The sequence below is a fragment of the Crinia signifera genome, chromosome 3 (assembly GCF_055691185.1).
Source record: "Crinia signifera chromosome 3, ASM5569118v1, whole genome shotgun sequence".
Lineage (NCBI taxonomy): Eukaryota > Metazoa > Chordata > Amphibia > Anura > Myobatrachidae > Crinia > Crinia signifera.
The window spans coordinates 72,967,105-72,981,576 of NC_139219.1; the positions used below are offsets into that span (position 1 = coordinate 72,967,105).

Consider the following 14,472-nt stretch of genomic DNA (forward strand, 5'->3'; position numbering starts at 1 on the left):
TGGTAAACACTAAACATCAGATGGTAACAAGTGTTAGATCCTACCTTCTCTCAGGACATTCTCCACATAAGCACCTCCAAACAAGAAAGACTCCCTCCTGTCTGGAGGAGGCAGGAGGGAGAATTTCTTGTTTACTGTATGTCATAAAAATTTAATATATTTTTATGCATATAAGTAGTGGAATATACTTAAGAGGTGTTTCCAGAGGAGCTTTGTCATCACTTCATGTAGGGAAGGAGTTGAAAAGATACCTTTTGAGGAGTGTTAACGTTAATTCCATCATAAGTACGGGTTCACAACCGCTTACTGTTTAAGGATACCATTACATGTGTCAAGAATTTTATTTTTGTGTAAGTAAGGTATGTGCCCTTGCTTGTACATTTTTAAATGTTTGACCCAAATTGACCCTGTATGTGGAAATTCCATTACCAATTGGTTCTCCTCCGGAGGTGGAGGAGAATTCACAATAATGGAAAGTCACATGAATAGATAAGTATTGTCCAAATTTAAACTTTATTCAGCGCCATTATTTCTAAACCCTACCCCCTTGTTAAAAAAAAAAACTCTAATAGGATTAGCAGGGACTGATCAAAGTGTATTGAGGAAAAGGCGGCAGAATTTCTGGAGCGTCACACCATTCCATTAGACTTCCGGTGGAGGCCGGGGTGGTCGCATGCACGTGGAGCTCCGTGCTCCCATCCACGGAACTCCACCACCCCGGCCTCCGGAGCATCGTGGCGGCGCGACAGGGAGGGAAAAAGAAGGCAGAGGAGGCTGGCGGAGAAAGAAGACAGGAAGGAGGCAAGCGAAATGAGCTCCGAAGCGTAGATCGGCAGGAGGAGGCTGAGAAGAGTGCCGAGCGCGGGACGCAGCATCACCCGGCCGGAGGTGGGCAGCGCTGCAGCCCCCGGCAGTAGATCAACTGAGCACCATTCACCACCCCCAGGCAGCGCTGCAGCCCCCAGGAGTAGATCAGCTCAGCACCCCCGGTAGCGCCATCCAGCACCCCCGGCAGCACCATTGATCACCTCCAGTGGAGGGCCCGGCACAGGTTAGGTCAGGTCGCAGTGAGAGTGAGAGGATCAGCTCACTCGGCGACCCCCTGCCCCCGGCCAGGACAGGAGGCACATTGGCCATGGGTTCCCCGGCATGACACTTAGAGGCCGGCAGGATCACCCCCCCCCCCCCACCCCGGCCGTGCATTGTATTTCCGGCCTGCGGGCTGCACCAGCTCCGGGTGAATGCATCAACACCCCCCCTGGCCCCTTTGACTCTCCCCCAGCCCACTAACTCTCCCCCCACGCTACCCGCGCTAGCCCTCCCTACAGGAAGATGGCACCGCAAACGGCTGCCTAGGAACTGTGCACTCAGTTATATGTAACCCTTGTCTCCCATGTGATAACTGTACTGTCTCTGCTATAACTATACTGTCCCTGCTCATATTGTTACCTACCTGGCTGCTGCAACGACCAGTGGCTCCGCTGATGGCTGCCTAGGTGCTGTGCAGCTCGGCGGGCATGTGTTCCCCACATGTAATGTCTTAATGTAATGTCTCCCCCCCCCTTCATCCCTGCTTGATGCTGCACTGTAATCCACAAAAAATTCCTAGTGTGCGCAAGCATACATGGCCAATAAAGTTGATTCTATTCTTTTCTATATGGTCCACCAAAAATCTGTGCATGTGCTGTGATCGCAGTGCCTTTGCGATGCTACATGGAGTGAGATTGTTTTATGTAGAGTAATTGACAAGAAAGGAAAAAAAATACAGGCATGTCACAGCTTTTTCAGAGTGGTTATTTAAACCTCTCGGCACGTTACATCTGCCCCACCTGCAGTGCAGCACTGCTCTAGGCAGCTGAACAGTTACTTGCTCTTTTTGGCTTTACTCTCCAGAATCAGGCATTAAATATGCGGACACTTTTTTATGTTATTAAATATATGGAGATATGGGCATATAACTAGACAATAACTACTGAGCGGGCATATCATTTGACATAGATTTCCTTTGTATAAACAAGTGTACCTCCGTGTGTGTGCTGTCAGTATGGGAGAGTTTTCTCATCTATGGAAAACACTTCTCTGTAGCATTAGGTGATATTGTCTGTGATCGCCAGATATTGGGATAAAGACAACAAGAGAAAAGAATTTGTATTGGATGCACTCCTTTAAAGACAATCAGAATTTTTTGGGGGGGATATTCCTTTTCTATATTTTAAAAAGAGTGGGAGCTCCTTTTATCTTTATTAACACAGATTGGATAAGGAGACAGCCACTGTTTGGCTGTCAGCAGTGGCTGTCTCCTTATCCAATCTGTGTTAATAAAGATAAAAGGAGCTCACACTCTTTTTAAAATATAGAAAAGGAATATCCCCCCCAAAAAATTCTGATTGTCTTTAAAGGAGTGCATCCAATACAAATTATTTTGTCTTGTTGTCTTTGTCCTAATTCAGTATATTTGGGATAGCACCCCCACTAGGGTCTACAAACACCTAGTGGAATACCGCTTATTAATTTTAGGGTGTCATTTGAATATTGTGTCCAGAACTCCCAAAACCCATATACGATCGCCAGATATTACCTGCTAAGGGCCCATAATATCTGAAAGAGGGGACACTCCTCATTCAAATATGGGTGCCCCCATGTGTACAGTTGCAATTATGGCTATCAGTGGGTACATAGTGCCCTCTGTAGCAGTGGGTAACATCTCCTATCCATAGACTCCATGATATTTCTTTAGTGTAGGAGCGTAATGACATTGAGCCTGTTTTAGAAGTGGACGCAATGTCGATGTTTGCGCAATTGAGTGACCATTGGCTACTGCACATATGCAAAATGCTCAGAAAACCCTTACGGTAATGGGCACCCTGGCTGCATTCAGACATCGTTCTTGCCCTCTTGGTAGCTTGCAGTAGAATTGGTGGAACATAGCCATGGGCATTTCTGGGAGGTATGAAGTGTTCATAAAAAAAGGAAACCTCATGGATGTATTATGGGAGTGTCACTGAACGCCAATGCTTTTATAAATCGGCCAACTGCAGTTCCAAGGTACATCTGCAGTATGAGTCAGGCTCATCCTTCATTGAAGGGGGTAATATATAAAAAAAAATTAAGAATGCACATGAGGGCTAATTTGGAGGTGGTTTCAGTACCTTCTATGTAAGCAGCTACTATAGCAAACTGTCACATCTGCTGCATTACTGATCTGAACCACATCCTAGGATGCAGTATTGGATCAACTCCGACATCATAAATCAGTTGTGTGACTCTTCGGGATGCGCAAGCTGGCTGCTGCAACATGGAGCCCAGGAAGCCTCTGGGGGAGATTCTCTAAGAATCTCCGCCCCCCTTCGCATACCTAATTATCGCATATGTTGTAACATATGCGATAATTAAGGCAAAGGACAGCTCTTGCGTTAAGAGCTGTCCTTTGCGGTGGGAGTCGCCGGGTCCCAGCGGCTCCCCCCTCCCTCACACACCCGGTGCTGCTGCGCCGGGCTCTCCTCCTCCCTGCACCCGGAAGAGGATCAGTGCAGGGAGGAGGTCACAGGTCCGGGCAGCACTGCGCTGTGCTGCCCGGACACAGGTGAGGGGGCGATGCGGGGCGGCGGGGGGTCGGCGCGGGGCGGCGGAGGGATGCGGTAGAAGCCCATTGGCTTCTATGGGGCATCGGCGGGGGATGCTTACAGCATCCCAAAATGCGGTAAAAACCCAGATAACGGGTTTTTTACCGCATTTCTTGTTTAGAGAATCTCCCCCTCTGTCTTCCATCAGAGACCTTGGCCTCGTTTCTCCCCTGCACCAGAAGTGACAAGCCTCTGTTTGCAGAGATGTTGAAACTCCCCCCCCCCACACACACACACACACACAGCCAAAATGCATCAATCTGTCAATCACTGATAGATCAGTACTTGCTACATATAACGCTACTTCAGGCCATTTAGAGGGTGTTTCCATAAACCACTGAGGAAGCTAGAGGACACTTCCTTGCTTTGTTTATGCAGGCTATTGATGATTTACAATGATCATAAAATAGGTACACACATAAAAAAGTCATCTGCCTTTAGGTCGACATTGGCAAAAGGTCGAAACAAGCAAAAGGTCAGCACAAGCAAATGGTCGACGTGAAAATGGTTGACACAGGAAAAGGTCTACATGACGTTTTTCTTCTTTTAAATGATGTCTATGTGGAAAAACGTTGACATAGTATAAATGTACTGCCTCTCCTCACATGTCTAGCTGCACTCGGCGCGCTATTGTAATATAACTCTATGTCCATCTTGTAGTAAGAACAAGTCATTTATTTATTTTTTAATCATGAAAAACTCATGTTGAGCTTTTCTTGTGTTGACCATTTTTATATCAAACTTTTGTTAATGTCAACCTAAAGCATGTCAACCTTTTGACGTGTCAACATATTGCCTGTCAACCTATTGTGTTCGACCTATTGACTACCGATTTAATTACTGTCGATCAATCGATCGGATCCGAATAAGTTTTTATACTTCACAGTTGGTCATTTCTTACTGAGTTTGGTAAAGGAGAGACATCCTCTGTACCCTCATGAGCTTGCGAGGAAAAAAAAAATTAACTGAGGGATTTGCTTACACAGATTGGCCAACTGACGCACAGCAGCCACCAGAAGCTCAAGACTCTGGCACAACCTAATGTCATCTTCAGGACATAAATCCTCTTCAATATCATGTATTTAAATGGATGAAAAAAACACAGCTACCTTCTTTATGCATCATATCCACTGCTCCAACTCCGGGGTAAATATTTCCATTTCGGTCACGTATAGGGACAATGAAACAATGTGGACCTAGAGGAAAACACACATAAAGGATAACATCAGAGATATAATTTTGTCATGTGACATTTTAGAGCATCATCCACATGCATATTGTACATTGGCCCTAATTCATGTTTGCGCCCATTATCACGGAATGAAGCGATTAGCATTAAAAATGCACACGGATAACGGAGAACTTTGGCGCCTATTCTGATTTACACGCTCCCCTGTGTGTACTTGCAGGGGAGCGGTTTTTCGTGACAGCGCATAGTCATTTATGCACACGTGCAGCCGCTGTGTGTGAGCGGTCACGGCGAATAGATTATTCGCCAGGCGGTCACACACAACAGTGAGGGGCCGGGGGATGCACCCATGGAAACGCACAGCGTAACATGGGCATTCTCATGAAACCGCTGGGCGTTTTCATGGAAATTCCCCGATGACGCGGGGGGCGGGCAGCTGATGTCAGCGGATGTGAGGTTCTGGCGGGTGCCGGGACTGAACGAGAGGGGCTACATCTGTATATGTTTGAGTCTCTACTGCTGTGGCCCATCTGCGTATACCTACATATATCAGCCCATAAGGCCAATACACACTGGGCAATTTTGAGCTGAAAGCAGCTCAGTTTTGTCGTTTGAGTCCAGTGTGTAAGGCCCGGCGTTGAGCGCTGATGCACACTCCCGCATCATCGCCGACCACCGACACTCTTCTGCTGGTGTTAACAGCAGATGAGTGATGGGGTGGCTTTCTATAACGTCCAGATATGGAAAGCCGTCCACCCGTGGGAAAATCGTTTGGACGGATGAAAAAGGCTCAGCGCGGTTTTCCCCATCATTGTTCTGCATACACGCTGGGCAATATCGCCCAGTAAGTATGCACCTTTAGCTTTGATGTTCTTCGTAACTGTCCTCTAAAGTGTATCCAGTTGTGAATGAGTTTGCAATCAGTTATCGAGCTACAGTACGTTTTCCATATTCCTACATTTTGTGCGAGTATCACGGATAAGATAATAATGTATAAGCACAAACCTTGAGACTTTCCATTTATGATGAGCTGTGCAAATACAGCAGCATGATGGCCTTTCATTGCATTACCAATATACATCTTCTCTGCATTCTCACACGGGGTGTGGATGATGAACTCCTTCAGTGACAAAAAAGAAAACATTTGTTTGGAAGAGGCAGCGGGAGATAATATGAAGGAGAGGTAGAAGAGGAAGGGAGAGAGAAGGCATATGATAAACAGGTAACACACAATGGGGCAGATATATTAAGCCTTAACAAGAGATAAATACAAGGGTGATAAAGAGAGATAAACGTCCAGCCAATCACATCCTAACTGCCATGTTACAGCCTGTGTTTGAAAAAAGTCAATTAGGAGGTGATTGGCTGGACATTGATCTCTCTTTATCACCCTTGCATTTATCTCTTGCTTTATGAACCCAAGCGACTCCTTACAATGGTGTAGTGATGGCTGCAGATTAATGGATTATTGGCCCTATGAGTAACCATATGGCTGCTGTGGCAGGGACAGCATACCTCCACATGACGATAATGTGGAGGATATGGTCCTGGTTTTAGAACTGCAGCAGCAAGGAAACTAATGGTCGGGGTTGGGCTGATTAGCAGCACCTGTGCTCTCCTGATATAAGGGTTCCGGGATTTCTCTTGGTTGCGGAAAAGCTGCCCAAGTGATAGGCAGGGGTCCACTGGAGCTTTCTGAAGTGATTGTACTATACTGTGACTCCTGTCTGCTGCAATGCTGTAACCATTCTTGCTGTGCTGATTACCTGGTATGCTGTTCACCTGCTACAATAATAAATGCCAAGGCTTCATCTGATTCAGTGTCTGTGATTCCTTGTCACACTACTTAGAATGACAGACAGAATTAAGACACCAGCAAAAGTGACACTGCGTACAAGGACGCAGTGCCTGGTTCAGACATGCCTATGAAACAGATGGGACACATCCGTATATTTATTACCACTCCCGTTACCACTAACAGACAGTCTCCAAATATCAATCAATCTGCATCTAAATCCTATCTGTAAGCAATTGCAGAGCCATCAGGACACATGCTCTGTGCATCACAAGACACGTGCATGGTAATACAGGTTGAGTATCCCGTATCCAAAATGCTCGGGACCAGGAGAATTTTGGATAACGGATTATTCCGTATTTCGGAATATTTTAATATTTCAATTATGTATTTTGAAGTATCTTGCATGTATGCTGTATAAACACATAAAATACACACAAATATATTTTATTACCACATAAAATACACACAAATATATTTTATTTGTTTAAAAAACAAGGTTTCAAAACATGAAACAAAATTTGTGTACTATCTCAGATATTGAATTTGAATGCTAAGCAATCATTTTCTTGCACATATATAATGGCAGTTACATATCATGTCACCAGTAGTGCTGTTACAAATGTCCCCAGTGAGTTTTTAGCAAAAAAAATATTTTTTTTTCACTTTCTGGAATGTCTGGTTTTCGGAATAATTCGGATAACGGATACTCGGATACGGGATACTCAACCTGTATATTGCAGTAGCGTACATATCCGAATCCAGACCATACCTTAGCTAGCCTGCCTTCTCTACAGGATGCATCATTCGCAAGATCCATCCCCATCAGCAAATATGAAATAAATACCCCTTTAAAAAGGACTCCATCTTGTACAAAATAATAAAGAGATGGTCTTATACTAAAAAAGAGGCATCCAAACAAAAGAAGAAGATACTGATTTTGGATTATGCATCTTTTGCATGTGTAAAGCTGGGCACACGTCTGGCTGCTGATCTCATAATTGGTAAGTTACCAATCATCTGCCTGATGTGTTTTGTCTTGAGTCAACTGGACAGGCATTTAAATGTGTCTACCCAGTTGAGGGGTGAAATGTAATAGGGCGAGAGAATCAGAAAGTGAGAGATTTGGTAAGATTTGGCAAAACCAGTTTGATTTTACAGTGTAAATGATTGGCGCTTTAAAACCTGGAGATTTCTTACCTTATCTCTCACTTTCGGATTCTATCACCCTATTACATATCACCCGAGATGTCAATTGCCGCTGGTCCCTGCAGCAAGTGTACCGCTCGCCCAAACACATATACAGTATAGCACATCTGGCTATTGGCCAATGGCTGTGTTGCATAGTTGATGAAATATGTCTGAAGGTGCCCATACAAGGTACAATTATTGTATACAATATCATATCACATCTCATCGCATAGGTTTTGCAATGCAATGAGAATTATTTATTTTATTTATTAACAGTTTCTTATATAGCGCAGACATATTCCGCAGCGTTTTACAGAGTATAGTTGAACATTCACATCAGTCCCTGCCCCAGTGGACCTTACAATCTATATTCCCTACCACATGTACACGCACACATTCTGGGGTTAATTTTATTTTTTTGGGAAGCCAATTAACCTACAGTATCTGTATATGTTTGTATTGTGGGAGGAAACCGGAGTACCCGGAGTAAACCCACGCAAGCACGGGGAGAATATACAAACTCCGCACAGTTAGGGCCATGGTGGGGATCGAACCCATGACCTCAGCGCTGTGAGGCAGTAATGCTAACCATTACACCGTCCGTACTGCCCCGGAGCTACGTTCGGCACACTATTTTATTCTCCCACCACGCCCTAGTGGATGGTAGGGCATGAAATACCGCCTGTCGGCACATGTCGGCTCAGAAAAACAGTGAAAAACCTTTTGACTGTCGACCTAGACATCGTCGAACTAATGACCTTTCGACCTATAACCATGTCGACCTTTTCCCATAATGACCTAAAGGTGTCGACCTAATGACTTTTGATGTAGACCAAATGATCCCAACCCGTGCAGCACATACTTTTTGAGCTGTGCGATGATATGTGTGACGGGAGCACCCAGCGTACTGTGTATGGGCACCCATGATATCGTTCACAGACATATCAGGGGCACACACCAGACAGAGCACAGCCACACCGGCAGCACAGTGTGTAATGTTTATTTATATCTGGTGCCTCACTTGGTTACTCACACTTGTTTTGTAATCCACATAAACAAAAAGTAACATTGCTGGCGCCATAAAGGTATTTCTAAGAGTAAATAAACAATGAACAATTGTTCATGTTCAACTTGGACTAATACATTTAGGAATTTGGATATACATTTCAGTGGTGATTGCTTCTTTAATTATTAGGAAAAGAAAAGTAGAAGTGCCCAAGAAGGTGTAAACAAAAACCATTTCCAGACTGGATGATTGTCGTAGTTGTGATCTTTATACCCATTTCACATTGCAAATGCTGGGTCGCTGGGGAAGGAGGCAGTGCTTTGAGCCGACGCTGCCTCCTCCCTGTAGTTTAAGCGTGATCCGGGTCGCTCACCCTTCTTTTAACCCGAGTTGGATTGCCGGGTTGCTAGACTCTGGTTTTTCCAAATTACACTTTCACACCGTACAAAGACCCAAGTCGACCCTTCAACAACCCAGGTTGGTTTGTGAAAGGGGTATTAGTGGTGTCTCCTTACCTGTGACACTGGGTCAAACACAGCTTCTGTGAGAATCCCTCTAACATTGCTGCCGTGACCTCTTTCTGTCATTGCAAACATCCCAGTGAACTCTTGGTTCTGATGTAAAGAAACAAAAAAGACATTTGATTATACAAATGCAAATACAGGACTTATAAACTTGCATTTCACAGAAATAGACGTTCTCTAAACAAACGTTCTCAACAGTTCCTAACACACTATGGGGTCAATTCTATTTTCTGTGCTATTGTGATCAGCATGCTGCTACTGCCGACCAGCAGTTTTCTGCTCATACACGTCTGGGTGCAAGCAGAAATCTGACAAGAGATTAGAGCAGTGATGATGTTTTAAGCCCCAGCGCAGCACAAACAGCATCACCGCAGGGCACTTATGTAAAAAAATGCCGGTACTCGCAATTAAACACCTGCAAGTATCGCCATTCTCTGATTTAGCAGCATGCTGATTAGAATATCTCTACCAAGCACTATTCACAGCATGGTGAATAGAACTGACCCCAATGTGATAAATGATTATTATAACTGCATACAAAGTCAAAGGTGCAGGTGCACAAATTAAACTCCCAATTTAAAATTTTGCAATAAAATTTTGCATTTTTAGCGAGGTTCTTCGCTTAGTTATGGCCATAAGTAACGGCTTGCCCACCGCGTCCAGGTGACCTCATTAGTCGGGCAAGTCCCTAACATTTTGGGGGGTACAAATCTAGGGCATAGGGCACCCCAAAATGGTGCAGCCGAGTGACCCCAGGGCAACACAAGACTGAAAGAAATATATAGTGAAACAAAGTGAGGATAGGTTAGTGAGACACAAATTAACACTTATTTTCATTTTCACTTTCATCCCTTTTGTGTGTTTTATTTCAATGTAATTCATTTCTAACCTTTACCTCTCACTACTTCACCTCTCACTACTTTATCTCTCATTTTTTTTACCTCTCACTTACTTACCCCTGCTATCTTTAGCAGCCTCTCTCACTAACCTATCCTCACTTTGTTTCACTATATATTTCTTTCAGTCTTGTGTTGCCCTGGGGTCACTCGGCTGCACCATTTTGGGGTGCCCTATGCCCTAGATTTGTACCCCCCAAAATGTTAGGGACTTGCCCGACTAATGAGGTCACCTGGACGCGGTGGGCAAGCCGTTACTTATGGCCATAACTAAGCGAAGAACCTCGCTAAAAATGCAAAATTTTATTGCAAAATTTTAAATTGGGAGTTTAATTTGTGCACCTGCACCTTTGACTTTGTATGCAGTTCTACTGAAAGGTCTCCGCAGGGTCGCACCTCTCAATTGGTGTGCACCCCAGGACCCCACCCCTGTATATAAATGATTATTATATACAGATTGGTAATGCCACTATACACAATATACATGACAAACGGCTACATGTGGCAGTCGAATCTTTATGCACCTGACATTTAATATTATATGCTGGGCATATACGCTACAATTATCTGGCTGTTCTGGCCAACAGCAGCAGATTGGCCAGATAATTGCAGCGTGTATGCGGGCGACTGCTCTGTCAGTACTTCCGAATCAATATTTTTAAAGAAGAAAGCCGGCCGCATCAGGCAGTGTATTCCCTGCATTTTATCTGTCTGTATATGCCCAGCATTCAGATCTGATCGCAGTACAAATTTGTTCTCTAAATGGGCAAAACCATGTGCACTGCAGGTGGGGCAGATGTAACATGTCCAGAGAGAGTTAAATTTGGGTGGGATGTGTTGAAACTGAAATCTAAATTGCAGTGTAAAATAATGCAGCCAGTATTTACCGTGCACAGAAACAAAATAATTCACACAAATCTAACTCTCTCTGCACATGTTACATCTGCCCCACCTGCAGTGCACATGGTTTTGCCCATTTTGAGAACAAATTTGTACTACGATCAGATCTGAATAAGGGCCACAGTGTAAACATCTGGTCAACAAACTAGATAGTACTTGGGGCAAAACATATGTTTTTCAATAGCAATATAATAATCAAATTGGCAAACCATATTTCCTCACCATTAAAATGTTAATGCCTATCCACAGTGTATGCACTAACAATGGTGCGAAAGTAAATTAATACAAAATAAAGTATAGAATATAATGTATGTAACCTCCTTAGAACAAGAGAGGGCTTTACAAAGTCCCAATTCAAACCCCATTAAGGCACATTATAAAAATAAAGTAAGCACATAACACAATTAAATCTAATAAATAGTATTTGTTAAGCAATAGGTAAAATGCCTATTATGTATCATGGAACTTTTAATGAAATGGCAACAATGGTACAGTAAAGGCACATAACATACTGCTGCATAGCATTTGTAGGAAGTCTCTTCACTTGTACTGTATATGTCTTATTTGTATAACGCAGCATTATTTTACTAGAGTGCAGCTTTATATGTCTAATTTGTATTTGAAGCCTTTGGGTCACAATTCTGTTTTTCTACAAAATGTTTGTAGATAATATATTACTGAATTATGTGAAATGATTTTAAAGGGACTTGTCAGTTGCAGAATAGTTCCTGACAAAAAGTAGCATTTGTGATGGGGATGAAATTCAAAGTCACCTCCAATGATAGATTCCTGATTAAGGCTCAGACATGTGGTGGGAGCACACAAGAATATTCCCTGCTTAGTACAAGTTTAGATCTATTTATTTATTTACAGTTTCTTATATAGCGCAGCAGATTCCGTTGCGCTTAACAATGGTAGACAGTGATAAAACAAACTGGGTAACGACAGACAGGTTTGGGGGTTAGAGGGCCCTGCTGCAAGCTTACAATCTATATAGATCTATGCCAAAAAGATAAAGGAACCACTGACACCCAGAGGCCAGACTTCTGGTTTCTTAATTTCCCAAGTATTCCAATAGACCACTCTAAGAAATTAATAATTAAGTATTGAAAAATGCTGCAGACACGACAAAGTGATTCTGGTTCATTGGAGGTCTCCTCCCCAGCAAAACAATAAAAGAGTGAACATCCAGGTCCAGGACACACTTCTATGCATAAACAAACCAGACGTCAAGGAGACTCTCACTTAGACATCTTTTAAGGCATCCTTAACAATGGCGGTTTGTAAAATCCACCACTATTGAAGCCAGATGCAGTCTGCTCTGGTTTCACTGTGACTGGCAGTCACTTCCTATAGGAAGTCCGACCTGCCAGTCACCCAAGGCAGTCCAATTGGGAGGTGTTCCCTCCCTCCGGGACGCCTCTATATGAGAGCCGCAACCCATAAAAACCGAGTTCTGTGCATGCACAGTACGAGGACGATACTGCGCATATGCCGGACATGGGACCCTGAATACGCCTCTGGGGACTGCTGCAAAAGCATCACGGCAGCCCCCCTCCTCTGCAGATGTAAGTGCCGCCGCTGATCCTTAATATTTTAACTCTATGAAATAATATAAATATAACCAAAAGTGTGAATGGAACGCAGCCTGGTGGCAGGGTTAATAGATGCACACAAAGGGTTTTATTTATTTATTTTTAAAAATAAATTAAGTATTTTAAAATTAATTTTCACTATTATTATTTCAAAGCTTTCCAATTTATCAGCATTTGAATTGTATCCAACCTCCTGTTGAGAATCTGATAACTACCATATAACAGGACTGGCACTTATCTGTTATTAAAGAGTGAAGAGTGGATATTTTTCCTGTGGCTTTTTGGCAGGACAGTCTCGTGATTTAAAATTTTGTTGAATGCGTGATTTTATTGTATGATATTCTAACGTATACGTTTATTTTCACATATAGGTTTGTTGACTTAAAACAATAAATACTGTAAACTTCAATACATCTACAGCGATATCACTTATATTATTGTTTAAATTAACCTCTGTGGGAGATATTCAAAATATCCACTAAAAATGCCAGCGCCGCTCACATTTGTTATATAAATTCAAATTAAAAAATGCTGTGTAAAAAAAGACTAGATTTCCTCTATAAGGCTTGGCACAAAGGGTTAATGAATGCAGCGAGGTTTACTTTATTTTCTAGGTTTAGCATTTTGATGGCAACTCTACTGCTGCTTGTTCCATCCACATAATTATTACTAATTGAGCCGTGAGTGTTGGATAATAATGGCCCTTATTCTGATCTGTGCGGCCGGAGCCGCATACGTTGCTCCGGCCGCACAAACCAAACCCCGCCTACAAGACGGATCGCCACGGCCGTCCGTACGCGGACGGCTGGCGATCCGCATGAAAATGGTGGGGCGTACGCCTCCACCATGGTGGGAGCTGCCCCCTGCATTCGATGGTCGACGACCATCGAAGGCAGGGCCGCACGCTCCACCAGCTCACGCAAGCTTAGACCACACGGACAATCGTCCGTGTGAAAGCTTGTATCCGGCGATGTCAGCTTTCCGCCCCCATCACTGGCGTCATAGCCTCATTACCATGCATACGCCCCGCGTTTGCATGGGAACGCCCATGAAACGCTGGGCGTATACATAGGTAAATGAGGCTATCAAGCCCCTCACGCCCCTATACGCCCCCTTTGCGGCGTATAATTTTTGTGTGCGGCGATTTCGCCTGCACATGCGCAGAGTGACCTCTGCGCATGTGCAGAGTGAAAACATCGGCGGTACGGCCGCACGCGGGCCGTACCGCACAGATTAGAATAAGGGCCAAAGTTTTGTATTTTATATTCCTATTGCCACTTAAAACTACAGTTTTGGACAACTGAAAAAAAAAAACTTATTAAGTCACATGATTCATAACATTATCCCTGATAAGCAGCCCTCCATGGAATCCAAATTTTTATACCGGATTCGATGTACTATCAACTGGAAACGAGACATAGAACCTTATTCTGTTCCATTCGTTTTGCATCTGAGCATTCAATGTTTTGCATCTGCGCATTTATTCTCATGTGCACAGCGAACTGCAGGTTCGCAGTCCTATTCGCACCCAACAGTGTGGGTGGGCGGCGGGAGGCGTAGGGCAGCGGCGGATAGACACGCCCATGGGAAACGTCCCGTTTCATGGGTGTTCTCAGGAGAGCGCTGGGCATTCCCAGGGAAATATGGCGGTGACGTGGCTGCAAGGGGGTGGCAGCTGACATCACCGGATGTCAGCTGCCCGCTGTCCTCACACAGGGTGCATGCAAAGCTAAGGCACCTGAAAGTGTCTTAG

At 43.9% G+C, this 14,472-nt stretch overlaps 1 protein-coding gene and 1 long non-coding RNA gene across 4 annotated transcripts in view; one reads left to right on the top strand and one right to left on the bottom strand.

The window, feature by feature from the left end:
- ACOXL (acyl-CoA oxidase like) overlaps window positions 1–14,472 on the bottom strand; it is a 392,072-nt gene that overhangs the window by 294,317 nt on the left and 83,283 nt on the right. For all 3 annotated transcript variants that reach the window (XR_014471599.1, XM_083175998.1, XM_083175999.1), the window contains exons 5-7: window positions 9,320–9,418; window positions 5,818–5,932; window positions 4,733–4,819 (exon numbers count right to left, since the gene is read on the bottom strand). Coding sequence is in view for 2 of the 3 variants with exons in the window: in XM_083175998.1 (XP_083032124.1) it covers window positions 4,733–4,819; window positions 5,818–5,932; window positions 9,320–9,418 (301 nt within the window). In the remaining variant the exon portion in view is untranslated. The remainder of the gene's footprint in view (window positions 1–4,732; window positions 4,820–5,817; window positions 5,933–9,319; window positions 9,419–14,472) is intronic.
- Window positions 1–14,472, top strand: part of LOC146063546 (uncharacterized) — an 80,122-nt gene that overhangs the window by 63,841 nt on the left and 1,809 nt on the right. The window lies entirely within an intron of this gene.